The 19863-nt window shown below is 35.5% G+C and overlaps 1 protein-coding gene across 6 annotated transcripts in view; it reads left to right on the forward strand.

The window, feature by feature from the left end:
- Nucleotides 1-19863, forward strand: part of LOC131842651 (homeobox protein homothorax) — a 375683-nt gene that overhangs the window by 72088 nt on the left and 283732 nt on the right. For all 6 annotated transcript variants that reach the window (XM_059191223.1, XM_059191246.1, XM_059191238.1 and 3 more), the window contains exon 6: nt 4448-4618. In XM_059191223.1, the coding sequence (XP_059047206.1) occupies nt 4448-4618 (171 nt within the window). The remainder of the gene's footprint in view (nt 1-4447; nt 4619-19863) is intronic.

The following is a 19863-nucleotide window of genomic DNA, read 5'->3' on the forward strand; positions in this document are numbered from 1 at the left end:
CTAACGGTTTATTCGGGCGGGGCACCAGTGGAGGATGATAAGATGAGCATGAGTCAGATCAGATTCACTAGGAATATATCTCGATGGTTTCCAGGGGGTACCATCAGGTGGAGGTCAACCTGATATAGTCAATTGGGATTGTTAGTAATGTGGACTCATGACCCATTGCTAGCAATGTACCATGTCAGATCGACCTCACGCGGTTCCCCCTGGAAACCATCGTGATACATCCCCGGTGAATTTGTCACGTTGGGCTAACTGATCTGACCTCATTCTCATCTTATCATCCTCCTCTGGTGTCCCGCCAGCGTAAACCGTTAGCGCAGGCGGGTGCACCATTTCATTATCATATACCTACAAAAAAAAAAATTGCTAGCAATGGGGTTATTAGTCCACTTAATTAACAATCCCCTTTCTCCTCTTGGAGTATCCTACGATATAAATATAATCATCTTGCGTCACTAAATAATGAGTTTTATGAAGCTGTAATACGAACTCTTTTAGCATGGCATATCGTGCAAATGCGATTTTGTTTGTTGATGAAAGTTTTTCCTTATGTACAAGACCACTTAAATAAAAAAAAAAACAATTTTTAAAAAAAATTGTTACATTTTTAATTTTTGTCACAAAAGTTGTTTGTTATATAGATTAGAGTTTTATTAAAAGAGAAAGTAGGTGTGCCACCAGATATCTATACTCTATACATATAAAAGAAATTGGAGTGTCCGTTTGTAATATTAAAATAACCGTTTTTTACTACATGCATATGAATATAAATACGGTACATACACCAAAATATAATTTTTTACAATTTTTGTCTGTCTGTCTGTTTGTTCTGGCTAATCTCTGAAATGGTTGGACCGATTTTGACGTGAATTTTATTGCCAGGTAGCTGTTGTAATAAGGAGTAATTTAGGCTACTTTTAATAAAAATATACATAATAATAATTTTAGAAAAATAAAGATAAATTCCACGCGGACGAAGTCGCGGGTACAGCTAGTAAAACATAGTTTTAATTAGTCTGTGGTTATACGAGTAATGTCCGAAATTCTTTTTTTAAATTTTCATAAGAACGCTGTAAATTCATATAAAACATTATTCTTAGTGTGTGATTATAATATTCTATGTTCGAATTTCAAATTTCAAAACAATCAATATGGCCAGCAACAGACATCTTAGTTCGTTTTTCAAATTGCCGCGTAATTTTATGTAAAGTTTTGTTGATATTAAATAATAGCGTACTATAAAAAGCCGTTATTAAAAAACAACAAACCAAACACGAGTTGTATATATTTTTTCATATTTTGTTTCTAACTCGTAAACGTTATCTGGAACAACGTGGCTAAGTGATTTACGATGTAGGTCAGATTTGTTGGTTTACGGGCCGAGCCTCGAACTTGGGACCCCGGTTTATGGCGGTTGGACCGCCGTTTTATAACATTTATACAACGCTCTCTAATACTGTGACTGAATTAATATATTTCGTTACGCGATACGACACGTGACCGTTAATTTATAAAAGAAATAACATGTATATATAATTGGATTTCGTTTTTTTTTAATTAGGAACTGGATGGCAAAAAAAAAATACGGCCAATTGTTTGCTAGATATATGTTATCTGTGTACCGATGTGAAGTCAGGTGAGAAGCAATCGAGGTCTCATTTGAATGTGGGATGTTCGACCGGTTGATTTTTATTCATTAAAAAAATAAAAGAAAGAATCCGGGCCCTGCGCGCGGATCAGAAATGTCGGCCAAATTATGCGTTTGTATATTGTATATATATATAATCTACATACAAATGTGTGTCTGTATATATATAGAAAAATTTGTAGTGTTTACTATATAGTATACTAGCTAGGATTTTGTAGCCTATATGTTATTCTGATGCATAAGCTATATTACTGTAAAGTTTCATCAAAATCAGTTCAGTAGTTTTTGAATGAAAGAGTAACAAACATCCATCCATACTCACAAACTTTCGCGATTATAATAAGATAGTGCTATTTGCACTTGCACTTTTTGTAGATTATATTTAAAATAGTTTGTAAAAGACGAAGTTACTTCACACTTGATATTTTCTAAATTGAATTTTGACGTAGGTAATACTCTGGAAATTTATTATTTTAATAAACGTTTCAATGTATACGGCATCTAGTCACACCCACATAGCGCATTAGCTCAGAGGAAGTGGCTTATAACGAGAAAAAACCCTTTTAGTTGCGAATCGACCGCGACTCAGATTGCGACAGAGATCTTATCTGGCCCACGCTTCTGGCATCACTCGTACCAGTCCGTAGGTACCTATATACAGCAAATACTTAAAAAGTCTCAAAATACTCCGCTATAACATCTATCAGATAGCGTTGACAAGAACCCTGAGACATAACTAATAAAAAAATATAAACTAAACTCGTATAGCAATACAGTCACAAATTCAAATACGCGTTCTATTTTTGAATCCGTTCCTTCGATTCTAAATTCAAAAGAATGACAGCCATCCGAGTAGGGAACGTCTATACGTCAACGAACAGCCATTATATCACATTTCATTCCAAGTTTAAATAAAAAGTATTCGTTCAGAAACACACCATATCTCAATCCGTGAGTAGCCCATTCCAAATTTAAATTTCTGGAAAGAGTTTGATGTTCGAAACGATAATCGGGCCGAACTGAACTCGGAATGCCGTAATATCTCATTAAAGGCATTACAGTTTACTAACAACGTCGCATATACAATAAGTTTCACACGAATATAACTCTTTGGTCGGAGGACACATGATTTAAATTGTCGTGGAACGGGTCAATGTTACATCTTTACTAAATTATCGAGAAGACAGTTCCAAATTTGAATATCCTCGAAGAGTTATGATGTCAAATCTCGGTGACTGTCAGTAAAATCGAAAATAGTGTCGGCGTCATAGCAATGGGGATTAGAATCGAATTTTATTTTGAACAGCGTGTTTACACTGTCATCTTTGTGAGCTTATAAAAGCGCTCTCAATCAAAACTTTGACAGTGACAGGCGTGCCTAAAACCACCATGCGTGGCCGCTGTGCGCGCGAACGCCGCGGCATCGTTTATACGGTCTAGTAGGTACCAATAAAGTTCACACAGCCATAAATATGAATTTCAACGGTCGGTTGTAAAATTCAAATTATGATAAACAAACTACAATATTTGGCCACACGGAGAGGCAGCGCGTGCGCATTTATAGCGGCCAATATAATGTAGAAAAAGCTGTCGATTGGGGAATTAGCGGTTCGGTGAGATAATTAGCTGTCAACGGCGGCAGTGTTGTTTCCGTTTCCTGCGCGTCCCGTTGATTCTATTTCCAAATCCGCCAGGAGCCCAAGACGTCGCGAGCTGAGGGCCGAGGGCTGCGTGCGCCAGAGCCGTCGGCCCGGCCCCACCTGCCGTTTTATTACGTTTCACCGTGTAAATTCAGTCTAAAAATTTCGTTAGTCTTTTTATTGCCTTATGTTAATTTCTAAGCTAATTATGCCTATGAAAATTTATAAGGCCGACGCACAAAATTAATACACGCGCACCGGGGGCCTTATTTTATCGGAGGAATAGAAAAAAGAGAGTTTCGGTCCTTTTTTACGATTCATTTCGAGTTTTTACGAATGTGTGGAGCGCGAGGTGTAGCGACAGTTGGACCGGCTCGAATGCGTCCAAATGTATTCCCTTTGTTTCATGTTGTCTCGTTTTTTGTCGCGAGCTTTGTATGCTGATACTAGTGTAAAGGTCGCGGGTTCGACTCCCGCCTGTTTAGGCCAACTGACAGTTAGATGCTGCTGAACTTGCCGTTATAACTGTACGATTCGCTGGGAACTTCAACTTTCAGATTTCCTTAGAAATAAATGTGCAAGAGAAATCTGCACGGAGCATGTCGTGGACTGTTTGATTTTGTAATACTAGCAAATTATGTATTTATTATTTATTAAAACTTCAATACTCATGGCAGACTTAGTAGATGATGCTTGTTGATGACTATGTTTGTTTGTTCGTAGTAGTTCATCATAATTCAATATAATTAAATGAAATCGTGAAGGTACAATGGCAGTGAAATTACAGAGTACGGAGCATCAACTTAGTCCTCAATGGCAACGCATGAGGAACAATGAGCCTCACATGTAGAGGTGCTGTTCATGTATATACACATCTACTTTCCATCACGAGGCGCATCAATTTTTGCCATTGGAAATTCTTGAAGAGAATACAAGATATTGAGTGTATGGGTGATACAGAACACTCATCTCAATAGGATCTCTTTGAGTAAATCTGAAGCAAAGTAGCAGTCTTCAAACCGAGACACAGCTTAAATGCAGATAACTTGGTACCGAGTCCATTGCAGTAAAAATCCCAATGGATAGCATTTCTTCCAGTCAACATTTGCAGTGTATAGAGACGGCTGCCTCAATGTAAGTCCGTTGTCACCAGGTACACGAGCTGTGCGACAATTTCTGCCACCGCTACATCAGCTGTCTGAAGGGCAAGATGCCCATCGACCTGGTGATCGACGAGCGGGAGTCCGCGCGGCCGCCCGACGCCAACGGCGAGCCGCGCTCCGCCCCCGACAGCAGCCACGACGGCGCCTCCACCCCCGACGTCGTGAGTACCCCCTATAGCAAATCCCATCTCATTCAGAGGCGCGATCCCCAGCTAGCACCCAACTCAACCACGAGTTATCTCGTGCACCCCTGTTCTTAGTTTGGCCATTGCAAAAACGAAGTCTTTAAGGGGGTGCTCGCATTTTAGTTTCAAATTCCCGCCTCCCTTGCTTGTAACACCGCGTTCCTGCGACGTGAGCGATCTGTCTGCAGGAGCGCGGCGCCGCTGACGGCCTCCCGAGATCTTGTGGCGCTCCAGCCCAAGCTCGACGGCGGTCGCTAGTTTAAGTTCCTTAGAACAAATCTTCGTTTTTGCAATTGGCCAACCTCTTACCACTGTACGATTCAATATGATTGAATTTTCATTTAAAATTACCTTCTCAAAATTTGAACATCACAAAACGTTACAGTGAAGGGGTGAATACGGGTGCAATCTGAATTGTTCGTTTCCGACATGAACGGCTCTTATCTGCCGTAATCGATTGTGACGATTTTTTGACGATTATGTGTTACGTAATCGAATATACGGCGCCTATATTCGATATATGTTTTGCACCGGAATTATGTATACGATTGAAAAAAAAACATACGTATAACGTTGATTGTAATATGTGTATACTAATAATAACTACGTTTAGTGTGTAACTTGCAGGTGTTTCTAAGTGAACCCTTCTAAGCCATTGTTCTTGTCACGAGAGGCACAAACTAATTCCAACGCCATAAAACTTAGCTACGCGTTTCCGAGCTTAGATTAAAATAAAACGTAATTAGATTGTATTTAATAATAAAAAAAAAACTATTTGAAAACGAAGTATACGTAAAAACACAACTTTAACTTGCCTAAGTGAGATAATAAGATTTAATTAAGAATTTTAAATTATTGTAATTGATTTAACGGTGGTAGTTGCTAGAGTGTTATTGTTTTGGCTAGTAAATACATCATTATATACGTAAATAGTTAATATTCGCCGATTATTACGTTTATGAGATAGAAGCACGAGAGTTTAGTTAGTGAAAACAAAAATACGTATACAGTATACGGTAGGTGTAATGTCCGAGATTAAGGCAAGTGAAGCCGTGGTACAGCATGTAGTGAGGCATCTAGTGCTTGCTGAGACAACGCAAGGCACAACACTACGACGTGCTGACGTCACTGTACACGGCTGAATAATGTATGTGCGTTATATAGAGATCTAGTTGCTTCTACAGAATATATTATAAATTATTAGTCGTGGCGTTGATTGTGTTCGGGATGCGACGGTACATTTCTCCCCTTTCTCCTCTATAATATAAAACGTACGTAATGTTAGATATACTAAGATAATTACTTTTATTGCCGTATTTTTGTACATGTTGGTTATATTGAAATTGATAGTGTTTCGTCCGATTTTTACACCGATACTGGTACATCACTAAATGTAAACGTAACTTAATTATATGACGCTCCTTGTCACTCCGTTCCAAATACGAAATATGTATTAGTATATTTTTGTTGACATGTAAAATAGAACCATTGCATCATTGTAATTGAGTTGATTTTCGTTAGCTGGAAATGGAATTTCGTATTTCGAAAACGAAGAAAGAATCGTAACGTTGCGGTCTCTTCTCAAATTTTCAATTTCAAACAGTCAGTGACTTATTCAATTTTAGAAGTTCTATTTTTAAATTATTCATTTACAGAGTTAGTTATAAATAAAAATAAAATATATCTAATATTTGTATAACTTATCCCAATTATAATATTCGAAATTTGAAATTATATTTTTTAATACTTTTCATTTGGAAAATGTTACTTTACAGTCGGGTTTATATGAAAAATTTATAAATTATTTTTAAATTTCGAATATGTCTCTTGGGGAAAGTTATTCAGTTTTATGAATATTATCATTAAGTTTACAGTTGTTACAACCTTTTTGTCTAAATTTGTTTAAAAAAGCAATTACAACATTACGATTCCTTGTAAGGAGCGTTTATAATAGTGAAAAGAGGTGTGGAGTACATTTTAGTGATGACCACACTGGAATGTAAATAAAAAAGTAAATAGTGATGTACCAGATAGGGTTGCTACTCGGGGCTATAGGATTGGATGGCATGTCTCAATAATTTCGCTGTACATGTCACAAACATGAGTATTTCAACATATTTGTTATTTTTAAGTAATATTTTGGGCGTTGAGACTGAATTGTTTTGTTTGTGTTATATATTATTATTTGCCAATTTGTTAACATCGCGGCTATAGTACCAGGAGCACAGAAATCGCTAAGTGTCAACCGCGGGGCGTGTAATTTTATTAATCTAAATTTATTAATTATTCATTATCTGTATATGAGTTTTTAACATAAAATTGTGTAGTTAAATCATATCTAAGTTAGGTTATAGATTACGCATTAGGTTTCTCATTGTCTGAAACTTAATTTCATAAATCTAACTCGTAAATGTATATTAATATGCTATTTGGTGTACGGCCATCTTGTATGTCAATGTGATTAATTTTATAATTTTATTTTCTGAACGGATTAAACAATAAAATGTTCTGTTTGAAATTATATAGTCGTTTTGCTTTAACACCAACGATCTAGTGCTGAATTGAAGATACTTAGGTTGTAAACTTAATGTTTTAAAAAATACTAGATGTATATGGAGTGCTACTGAGAGCTGATGATGATTTATTGTCAAGGAAAGAATATATATGGAGTACCTGATTTCTTTTCAAGAATATTACACTCCACAACTCATGGTTGCCTGGTAGAAAATGCCAGTAGGTGTTAAGTCAACCATATGTACTCGTTTACTTATGTATGACGTGCATTAAAGTTATTTAAATAAAAAAAAAATATTATCCAATTCTTTATTGATAAATGACAAGAATTTTTTTTAGAAACAATAATAAACTCAAATATTTATTGTATACATATTAAAAATTCATAATAAATCTATTACAATATATATAATAATAAATAGACTGGTGTAGACGTTCTAAGACACGAGTAGCAGTATAACAGTACGACAACATCTGATCAGCCATAGCAATCTAAGAGTGCAGTGATCCAGACAACGAGAGCGCGGTGCAGGAAGAAAGCTTAAATGTAATATGGTATTTTTATCATGTCTGAGTATTCTATAACGCGGTGGGGTCCCCTGGCGCGCGGGAAAACTGGAAAATTGTTTCTTTACGGCACCCCGCGCGCTAATCTTTTGTACGCCTCGGAAACCCAAGCAGCGCTCATAAAAAAACATGGCGGAATCTTTTCACGAACCACCGCGACAATCTGATATTTTATTTATTTTTTATAGTCTGCCATTGACGTGTGATGGATGCCAATTGGAGGGTTGTACTCGGCAAATGAGGGGACCCTTTAATTGTTGCAAACTTGATGTAAAAAAATACGCGCTTAAAGTTAAACGTTGTCTATTCTAAGTGAGGTCCGAGGAAGGAAATTTGATAATGGCGTAAAAAACATTGTCTATTCTAGACGGGGTTCAAGAAAGGAAAAATAACAAATTAACAATAGTGCGTATATTGTAGGACACACAATGAATAATGTAGGAGAATGAAAGGAGGGCATAAGCAATAAGAGAAATAATAATATAAGGGGACAAATCCGGGATTTGGCCGGGATAGCTGGCAATTCGTCACGGATTCGTCGCGGTGCGTGTGACGTTCACGATACCATACACTGGAGGATTTTGCCACCGACTATAACCCAATCCTTGTCTATGGGCACAGAGGAAACAATATTCGCGTGACGAAAAATAACAACTACAAATATGTATCGCATTCAGGACCATAAACAAAAGTAGGCAGTTTTTCTATAATGACTTCATGTTGTAATATGAAAGAGTAATTTTAATCTGTAATGTCGTTATCTGTGGAGAATTTCTCTATATTAATATGCTGATGACTCAGTAGCCACAGTCAATAAATATTTTTAACAAATCTATGAATTTCATGTTTAAAAGTGACGGTTTCTAGTTTCTGTCAAATCAAAATAAATTTATTCATATAGTTCTATTACAGACTGCTATGATAAGGGAAATCTACCATCAGTTACAATTGTGGTTTGAGCAAAGAACAACTGACAACAAATTCTGTTCTGTTTTTAAATAAATACAGATTAATACATAAAATAAGGTCAAGGTTAAAATAAGGTTTTTTCTTCCTTAATTTTATCTAAAATCTAATAAAACTCTTGCATTACAAACTAAGCTACACAACACTACGTTCCGATCTATTACTCGTAAAGGACTGATGTGGGAAGGAAGACGGCCAGACTGAAGTGGGAGTGAGCAAGTCATGCATCTATAATGCATTTGGTGAAGTAGGTCAAACTCATTACTTATTGAATATCAAGCAATGCGCATCCAAGCTGTGGTGGACTAACGCGTTAGACGATGATTTGGATAATTTTGCTGGAAAAACAACAATTAGGAATTACACGGACTGTAATCACAATTGGCATGAACTCTCAGCAAAATTTCTGCCAATCAAATAATGAGATCTTCAAATAAATAGCATATGTATATACGAGTACATTTCTTAAATATACCACTAACGTACCATTATTCTATTAATAGGGGTGTTTATGGAGGATGGTAGTCATTTAGCATTAGGTGAATCGTAAACTCGTTAGCTATTTATGTTATAAAAAAGAACAAAGATTTGGGCTAACCTACTATAGATATATACATTTAAGCTAAGGGTTTTGCCTTTAGGGACAAAATAAAAAAAAACTTTCAATTTCAAAAATAATGTCTACCGATTATAGAAATATATAAGCTAAGTCTTTTGCCTTTAGCGACAAATTAAAAAAAAACATACAGTTTAAAAAAATAATTTCTCTGTATTACACTATTATTAGATGACATGCAGGTTTCCGTCACTAAGAAATATTTTGTATGAAAATGTGGTAATAGTGTTTTTTTTTTGCACGTCATGTTTACAAGTACTTGTTGTTTGTTTGAAGGTTTTGTATATGTATTTTCATATGCAAGCCCGCTTAAATTATAACAAAACATTTTTTGAAACTGTTCTTTTTTTAATGATCACTGGTTGTTACATAGATTAAAATTTCGTTCAATTCTCATAAGGAAGGGCACCTTTCTCTTATGAAATGTTATGTTAATTGCTCTGTATTACAATTTTTTTCGAATCTTCATTAGAGTCTGATTTTAGATTTTCTAATTTCAAATTCAAAATATCTTTATTCATGTAGGTCTATTGACATGTCACAGACTCTTGTGATATGTCAAATCTACCGTCAGTACGGAATGATTTCGAGATGCGAAGAACTGACAAGAATCTCAGCTCGTATTCTTTACAAATAAATGTTGTACATGTTTACAATAATACAGATTCATTTTTAAATTCAAATTTGGGAGAATAGAGTGATTCAAGCGAATAGTATCTGTGGCACAATAAATAGCATTATCTGGAAACACTAATTGATATGTAGAGTCGCGTTGGCAGTATTTAGTTGCGCGTACGCACGTCCATTACGTGCGGCCGTCTGTCACTGCGCTCCTCTTGACTGCTTTATTACATTGTAAATTCTATTTAACCACCATTTTACATAGGATCACGGGATTGTTGTAAATCACGCTAATTATCTGCTTCTAAAATAGCATTTTCATTGGAGAAAGACATAATAATGTAACGACCCTCCTTAGGCTTCGTTACTTTGTGTGCTGCACTATTAAATTCTAGTTGTAGCTGCGTTTTGCCATTTTCTTATGTGTTAATTTAGAATACGATCTATTTTTGTATCAAATTTTATTAGAATCCATTTTGCAGTTTTTGCGTAAAGTAGTAACAAACATCCAAGTTAGATGTACTTAACTCTATCAATTCTGTTTTTTTTATATACTTTTAGATTAAATACATTTTCATGGTTTCCTAATAGGCATCTCGTAAGCATACACGTGACTGGGGTATCTAGCTAATCGCCAAAACGATATGTTATTGATTGATTTAGGAACTTACTATACTATGATGTTATGTGGATATAGTACACAAAAAGAATCGCTCGCAGTTGTTTTTTTGTAATTGGAATAGACAAAAGCTGGCGCCTCACCTGATGGTAAGCGGTACAGTACCATGGATATCATATTATTATGTGATGACTGTGGTACTCGATGATGATGCGTCAAAGGTCTAAGATGCCACGCCTCTTATCCTGTAATTTTAAATATTTCTCTTATATTGTAACTCACGTATCATTCAGATCTGAAAAAAATAAAAATATCTTTATACAAATAAGCTAAATCTAAGCACTTTTGTGTAGTCATACAGTATTTCTTTGATTTCACCTCACTCATTCGGAAAACTGTCTCATCACAAGAAGAATGAGCAAGAAACTTGCGTGTTGCTCTTTTAAACAAATGTTCAGCAGAGATACATTGATACTGTGGTAACACTTGAGACGAATCTTACGGCTTGTGCCTGTCATGATGATAACAAATATCCCATTCCTTTGTATGGCTGATAACATTTGGCGATGTGATGAAATGTTATCACGATTTAGCGATATCGTAACCATTCCCTTGACATAATCTTATCATAATCTTGGAAGGTGACGAAATGAGGATGGTACTGCTGATTGTTGCAACTTAGTTGAATTTGAGTGAATTTTATTAGGCGAGTAATAGTTAGCGAGTTGATTCAAAATGATAAGAAAGTATAAAAAGAAAATAATAATGATTCTAAGCAATTCACACAGATCCGTTTAGTCCCAAGCTAAGTAGAGCTTGATTATGGGTTCTAGACAACAGAAATAAATACTTAAATTTATTTTTGTTTAATAAATACATAGAAGAACATGCAGATCTATACAAACAATCATACTCATGAATAGAAATAGAAATAATCTTTATTCAAATAAACACATTACAAGCACAAGTCATATTTTGATTCTACCGCTCATTCGGAATGCAGATTCATCACAAGAAGAATGAGCAAGTAACTTGTGTGTTGCTCTTTTGAATAGATGTTTTTTTTTATATAATAATTACAGTATAACAAGTAAGAGGCATAGATAATCAACATAGAAATCGCACTCATATATACAAATAATAGCACCGCGCGAGAAATGAATCTCACAAGTAAGATGATATAAATTTACAAGCATAGTATTCATTCATTATAATTTAAGAAGGTAAAAGACATCGAGGTCGAAGTGTCATCCGATGGTCAGAACAAATATCACGTCAACTGAACATTACTGTCAGCGCCGTAATACATAAGGCATCTGAGCGCAGCAGATGACGACGGCTGGTCGACAAGATAGTATAGACTCACGATCCTCAGGAGTGAGGGAACGATTAAGAAGAAGAGAGATAATTTAAGAGACTCACTCTAAGAACGTTCTTGTCGGTGGAGCTCTTGCTACTCCACGAACCTCCAATATTCTCTATAAATGTTGATCCAATATGACTCCAATTTGCCCTTTTATTTGATGATGTTGATCAACCTAATATGAACTATATTAACTAAACTATTATTCAATTTCTGCTTCTACAGATTCTACAATTTATTTTTTTCTATCGTTTCAATGACTCATGAATAAAACGGAAACTACTTTTGCTCCTGTAACTCGATACGACACGGGCAGATCCGGTACTTTGAACGTTTTAAGATTACTAAAAAGACATTAATGATCTTATTCTTTGTTAATTTAGATAAGAGAAGGATTGGAATCATTAGTAAGGTATTGAAAATAACTCGGAAAGTCTAGATATATAATAAGTTGTTGTAAGTTGGTACGAATTTACAGCAACTTATTTTAGGCATTGCAGGAGGTACCAACTTACAGAAGTTTATTTTATGCATAGAAAGAGATATTAATAAAAATGTCCATCAATGAAAAAATCATTAAATAATATAATCATATTTGTGGATATACATATAAAGTCAAAATTTCACCAAATGTACATGTAAAAATTGACAAACATTGACAGTCGGACTTCGACTGTCAATTTTGGCGCCAAAACGGCAAAAGATACCGCCTGTCGCTCGTAAACCGTCGCATTCAAATCTGGAACGCGCGTCCATTGGCCGGCCAGTACCCAATCTGCAGATGCGGACGAATTTTATAGTCCCCCATTGGCGCACCGCGGGAACTTATTTACGAGTACTAAGGTTTGCTCGCAAAATTTCTATTAATAAATTAGTCGTAAATGTTCTGTAATTTATCGTCATTGCGTTAGCTATAATTATTTCCTTTAGAAGGATAACATCTCCATATTTTTAATGTGTCTGGACTAAGGAAATTGCTGATGCCTTTGTCTCTGCTCGCAGGGAAAAATACTGTGTTTATTCTTATGTTTTTTATGGTCGCCATTAAATGTATATCAGGGATATTCTCATAAAGTTCTGTATAGTGTTAATACATTAATCTAATACATACATATCGACTTCCTGACAGACAATGCAAATTCGTAACAGAAACTATAATTGGAGATGTCCTGAGATTTTTTTATATGTAAAACTAACTACCCGCCTTGGCTTCGCAGTAGTATGTATGTAATATACATATAAATCTTCCTCTTGAATCACTCTATCTATTGCTAAAAATTGTATTAAAATCCGTACGTAGATTTCGCAAATCCTAGGGTTAAAATAAAATTGAAAATCTGCGGATGCAAAAAAGAAATTTCGTTGGACATATTATAACTTTTAATTTTTTTATATCTTTAAATTTTACGGCGCTGAATGCAATTTAAAGTCATCAGTTATTTTAGCTCTGGCTGCATGGAAGACAAAACGAATGATTTAAAAATATTAAATAAAGAACATTTCAAAAATGGAACGCTCTCGCGCGCTCGGAGCGTGGGCCGGCCCTAACGGCACCGCATGACTCGATGACCCTAAGTGCTCAATTTCAGTTCAAAATATGAAGGCACTACAACTGTTTCCCAAACGAAACAATGTTCCATTAATATTTCCCCGGGATTGAGACATCGGCCACCCGCCGCTCCACAAATGAGACGTGCCACATCAAAGAATTACTCCGCGGGCGTTCTATTATTCGCGCAAGGAGAGAATAAAAAAAATTATAACCACCTCATTTTGGCGGGAACAGGTGAAAAATTGTATCGCCCGATATTAAGACGCCCTGCCAAGTGATCGCGGAGTATTATTTGTCGTGAACATATATATAATATATACTATTTATATACTATATTATAAATATGAATGTCTGCTAGTTTGTAACATTTTCAAGACTAAGCGGCTGAACCAATATTGATGCAATTATACATAAAAACAGATTATATCAAAAGGGACATAGGCTATTTTTTATTACTTAAAAAGTCATCTAGAAGTGGCTGATAAAAGGTATAAAATTTTCTAGTATAATATAATAATAATCCTGGACAATACACATAGGGCTATCTAGTTCCAAGCTAAGCAGAGCTTGTGTTATGTGTACATAAATACATTTTTTTGTAATATATAAGTACATAATATACATAGAAAACATTTAGACTAATACAAACAAGCATACTCTTCGAATACAAATCTTTGCACCATGCGAGGAATCGAACCCACGAACATTGGAATATAAGGCGTTGTAACGTCATTATAAAGTGAATCGATTTTGCATTTGTTTCTTTGTTAACAATATACTCCTGAAATACTTGACCTATTAAAAAAATCTCCTATAGACAGTTACATTATAACCAATGGGCTATATTTCACTTGAGCAGCGCCGTGCGATATACCTAGTATTATAAAAAAATATTCTCTTAGGCATCAGGTACAAAGCATAACAACTATCTCTTTCTAATCATACAAATATCTCATACAAACGTAAGTTCATACAAAAACATATAAAGGAAGACAAATACAGTGATTACGAACAAAATACTTACATGAAAGGAAATCGAATCCGCGTACAAGCACCGATGTTTCCGAAGCACCACGGCGTGACACCAGGGGGCTGCCGGCCACCCCCGCGGAGTCATTTGCCACGAAACTAGAGAGATTTCCGTTCACCCTAAACGCTTCAATGATTCCTGAGATGGTGCGGACCATAGACATCCATTTGTTGAATTTGATAGATGTGGCACTTAATCATCATTATCAATGTAATATAAGCTTACGTTATAAAGAGATAAAATACAATTTGAAATTTTGATGATGTCAAATTTTGACCGTAAACAAAGTAAAGAATCCTTAATTTGAACCAAGAGTAGTGAAAAAGAATTTTTAAAATCGATAACATATGTATTTTTTTAATTCGTTTCGAAGCCTGCATTATTAAAAATTCAATTGAGTTTCTGGCCAGTTCTTCTCAATTGCATCTGTGTACTGTATTAAATTTTGAATAAATGATTTTTGAATTTCAATTTATAACGTTACGCACTTCAGTTGGTGTCATCCAAGTGTCATCAGCGATAATTTCATCAGACTTCAAAAAGCATCAGGTTTTCAATTCTGTATTTTTTGTATGCACCGATTTTGATGACTCTTTTTTTATTTGATGCTTTGTAGAACTCGTGTGGTGCCAAATAATTATTTTATGTAATGTTAAAATAGGTTGTGAACAGAATGATGCCCGCCCGCCTGCGCTAACAGTTTATGCTGACGGGGCACCAGTGGAAGATGATAGGATGTGAATGAATTCTAAATATTCATGCACATTTCTCCCAAGAATGCTTGTAATTGAAAACAAATTATTTAAATTTGTATTCAGAAATTAATTAAATGTAAAACATTACTCTCACATTCAAACATAAATGGTTTCAAGTTTTTAAAACTCAATTCTTAATGTATAATACATTTTGTACTGCCCTGAGGAACATATAAAATTACATCGTTTTAATTCATCATTCGAAATTCGTTTTCGAATAGAATCCGTTATCCGTATGCAGCTTTGTCTTCGCCTGCCCATAAAATAAAAAATATAATCCGACCATAAACGTCGACACAGTAACACCGGGAGTAAAATGGCGCGTTCGAAATCAAAAATTGGAATTAAAAATTTAAAGTTTAATTACAGAACGCCGATCGGCTTCCGTAAAAGCACGTCTCTTGAGCACATTTTCTAATTAGCGATTGGTCACGCGCCCGGAGGCCGATCGCAGCTTTATTCCAAATCTGAATCGAGCAATTTCAATTTGGAACGGTTGCGTTTCAGTTGGAGTTATTAAATTTACACTCCAGTTATACGAATCATAGACACACCTAAATATTTTTTTATAACATCATGCGGCTATAATATTTGTAACTATTTTTGATATATATCTATATTTTTTTATTATGAATGGGTTTGCGTTTAGTCTTATCTAATTTGATGGAAAATGATAGCAAGACCTAGGATGTAATAGGCTTACTTCGTCCGTACCAGAGGGAGGTGGGGTGATGGTCCTTTGAAAATTTTCCTCACGTTTAAAAAAAGGGCTTACGCAGAAGAAATCTATCCATCATAGTCTTAAAGAATCAGAGATTGTATTTCTCCGGGAACACAAAATTTGGAAGTGTCTTCTCTTTGGCATTGCGTAATAGAAAAGACAACGCGAACCGCTCAGTGCGAATACATGAAAATTATTTCTGATGTAGTTCTAGTGTTCGCGTAGTAAAGAGACGGCAGGAAGAAATTATGCAGTTTTTGTGCGCATTCGGCAAACTGTATCCTATAAAACACGAATAGACTGGCCACTTAGCGTCTGTTCTAGCGTGTGAAGTCTACTCTAATAAGATTAGAGTGTCATCGCCAATTAATCTCAAAGTCCGGTACTTAACAGAATCCAGCTGATATTTGGCAGATCCATCCCACAAATAGGTACAATACTCCATGCATGATCAAACTTGAGCTTGATGTAGATTCAGAAGCTGTTCCAATATAGGTAGATATAAATTGTTAAACCATTTTCAAGCCCGTAAAGGAAAAATATATGAAATTGTTTGTACAATCAACGTATATTGACTATAAAAGGAAATATATAATGGAACGAACCTAACAAAGAGCTTCAATCATGCAATCAAGCCAAGCGAAGGGAATTCTAAATCAAACACTGTCATGCAATACTTAAGTGGTCAACAGCACTAAATAAAGTGGTGTCGTCATACCAATTAAAAAAATTATCCCCTTAATAAGTGTCAATTCTTAACGAATGTGTGCATACGCATGATTTTTATTTCACACGTCCCTCACTTTGGTATACGGACTTCTTAGTTCCATAATGGAATTTAAGTCCAACTGTCGCAGATAGAGAGTGTAATTTCGTTTAGCAATTTTATTTTACGACTATTTTTATTGACGGTTAGTCTCAACACTCATGTGTAGTTGTTGGATTCAAAAAAGATCATGCAGACGTGATGTACTAACCGAAATTAAACTTTAAACTCTTGTTGTGAAGACTGCATTTCGTTGTTGGGTGATGGTTAAAGTGTAAATACATACGTAAACGTACCACTAATACGAGGCAAGTCGAAGATGAACGAAGTAGAAGAGGCCATCAAATTTTAATTGTGCGTTAAAATAATAATCAATGAGGCGACTACCGCTAACGGCCATTCGTATTCGCAAATAGAACCTCGCTACCGTTTTCGAACTGCACGATTTTGTCTTCGAATTTTGAATTTTATGCCTAATATATGTGATAAACATATCCTTTGTTTGTTTTTTTTTTTTACAAACAAAAGTAGCAAATGCATTCAGATTTTTAAGACTTTTGTTAATTGACAATTTCACCCACAATAAAGTACAAAAGAATTCTTTAGCGTCTCTCTTCGTAAGCAGAGAGTCTACGAGCGTCTAGGAGGGTCCTCTATCTATAACGATGTGCACATAGAAATGACACTAATTTTGACAGCCCATTTTTTTATGATAATTTTTTTTGACGCTTTAAGGTCTTGTGTCTTGATGTTTTTATTATTTAGAAAAAGAATAAATATTAATTAACCCTAATAATTATTGTCATGTCTTCTAATCGAACATAACCTGTGCGCTAAATTACTTTATACAGTTAATTTGAAAAGGCAACGCCTGTTGCCTAAATAACGAGTAATATAACTTCTCATGATTGATGCGTTTGCTCAGGGCTCTCGGCGGCATTAAGCCTTTACACTGCAAGTGATTGTAAAGGACTTGTTTTCGTATTTAATTGCTGTTAAAATACTGTCAGTTTATTGGTTCATTCTCTCTTGAACGCCCTTTTATTCGCTATTTATTTTACACAGATAGTTCCATAGAATAGACTTGTATTGTATCTTAAACATTTGATTTGATAATGCCAATAGATGATTCGAACATTTTTATGGTCTACAACGAATGATATTTCATAGAGATGTATGAGTCCACTTTGAATATAGGAGAGCCAGCCAGAATGTGTCGTAGATTAAAATCTAAATGAACCATAGACAACTGTCAAATCCCTTTTGACGTTTATTTGCAAGGTTGGCAGCACGCGACGCCAACTGTTGAGGATACAAACTATACACATAAATGACACACGATCAAATAAAATGCACACTTCATATTGCAACTATTATTGGTGTACCTCAAGGTGCGCTTTTCGGGCCAATAGTCATTTGGTAATGTAAATAAATAGTTAAATTGAATGCAGCGTATCTGTACGTCTGTGTGTTCATTGTTTTTGTCCGTCGACAAGTTTCTGCAGTTATTTCAGTACGCTATAAGCTGCCAGTTTTGTGACTGGAATGTCCCCGCACGTGCCCGCGCTATGATAATAATAAAATGTTGGCGCATTATTTATTTATAGTCCGTCTCGCGGCTGTCGCTCGTCCGTCCGTCTGTCCCTACGTGTTTAGTTGTGTTATTATATTTATACAGAGTTGGCGACCCGACAGAGCCGTACATATCTCTGTCTTATTACGGTTTCTGCCTTTTCCCTTCATGTCGCTTGATACTTTTTACTCTTTTGATATCTTTTCTTTTAGATGCTTCATTAATGATCCTACATTTTACTATTATAGTGGTGGGTCTTTGATTATAAATGGTTACAAAGCTAGCAGTTACTTTAGTGTGTAGATTTGATTAGGACGAATTTGCTTCTTGTGTACCTTCAAAAGGCTATATTGAACCATCTTGTTCCGCTTTTAGTCCGCACCATAATATCATACTGGCATTGTTTTGCTCGGCGGAGATGGTCGCTATTTGCGGCCGTCTTCTCCCGTTCCCCCCGCGCCCCAGTCGAGCACCCTCCCCCTTCCCCCCAAACGCTACGGTATCCGTCTGTACATGAGCTATATTTTATCACAAGTTGGGCTCGCAACGTAAACTGTCAGAATCGAGCCGAATGGATCTGCAGGACGTTCAACTTTTAGTCTTAAATGTTCAGATATTTCTTTTTTCATTAAATGAAATGTTATTGAGATCAATTTGTTACGGCTTTACAGTAGCGAGTTATTGTTTATTATAAAGTAGTTATTACCGCGACTTATTCACTCGGCCAGAATAAACAGAGTGTTATTAAGATTCTTATTTACAACATTCAATAGTAATTCATATATTGGGACAATTTTTCTAAAAGTTAATTTAGTAATGAAAATGTGATCTATTTCATTTATTACTATATGCAATTCTATAATAATAATACTTTAAGAACATTAAATTAGAAGTATTGAAAACTGAAATCAATGAAGCAGTCTGAAATTGGACTTTATACAGAGTGCTGGAAAACAGAGATTTGAATGTTGTTACAATTCTTATTTTGAAGATTAGGACTTAACCTATGAATCTATCAATGCGAAGGAACTGAGTAACACAGATTAAGGACTTCAATGCTTATAATCAAAATAATCAATGCTATTGTCTTCTCCCTGTTAACTTAAAAACTAATCACCATAATTAATTATAGAAAAAAACATCTCTAATATTCGAGTGAACGTTCCGTGAAAAGGGCATTAACATGAGGAATAATTGCGAATAAATCATCGAAATCAGCGCGACGATGCATTGATAAAACGCTCTCTATATCTCAAACGCATTTGAAATATGGCTGCCCCGTCGCACCAGACAGCGAGTTGGCGCGAACCAAAACCACGTTAATACGTGCATGATTGATTTCCGAACGCGCCCTCCGCAAAAATATTATAAACCAGCTGACCATGTGAACTCCTGAAAGGACAAATAATGTGTCAAAGATTTTACGCAATAAATTTCTGAACGCAGGTACGGACAGTTTGTATGGGAAAATAAAATTTCCATTGCATGGGTCTTCATATTTTCTGACCACTCATACCTTCTTTGGAGTTTTATAAATATTTCAGAATCAAAATTAGCC

This window comes from Achroia grisella, unplaced genomic scaffold (genome assembly GCF_030625045.1).
Source record: "Achroia grisella isolate CSIRO2021 unplaced genomic scaffold, CSIRO_AGI_Agris_v1 utg1086, whole genome shotgun sequence".
NCBI lineage: Eukaryota > Metazoa > Arthropoda > Insecta > Lepidoptera > Pyralidae > Achroia > Achroia grisella.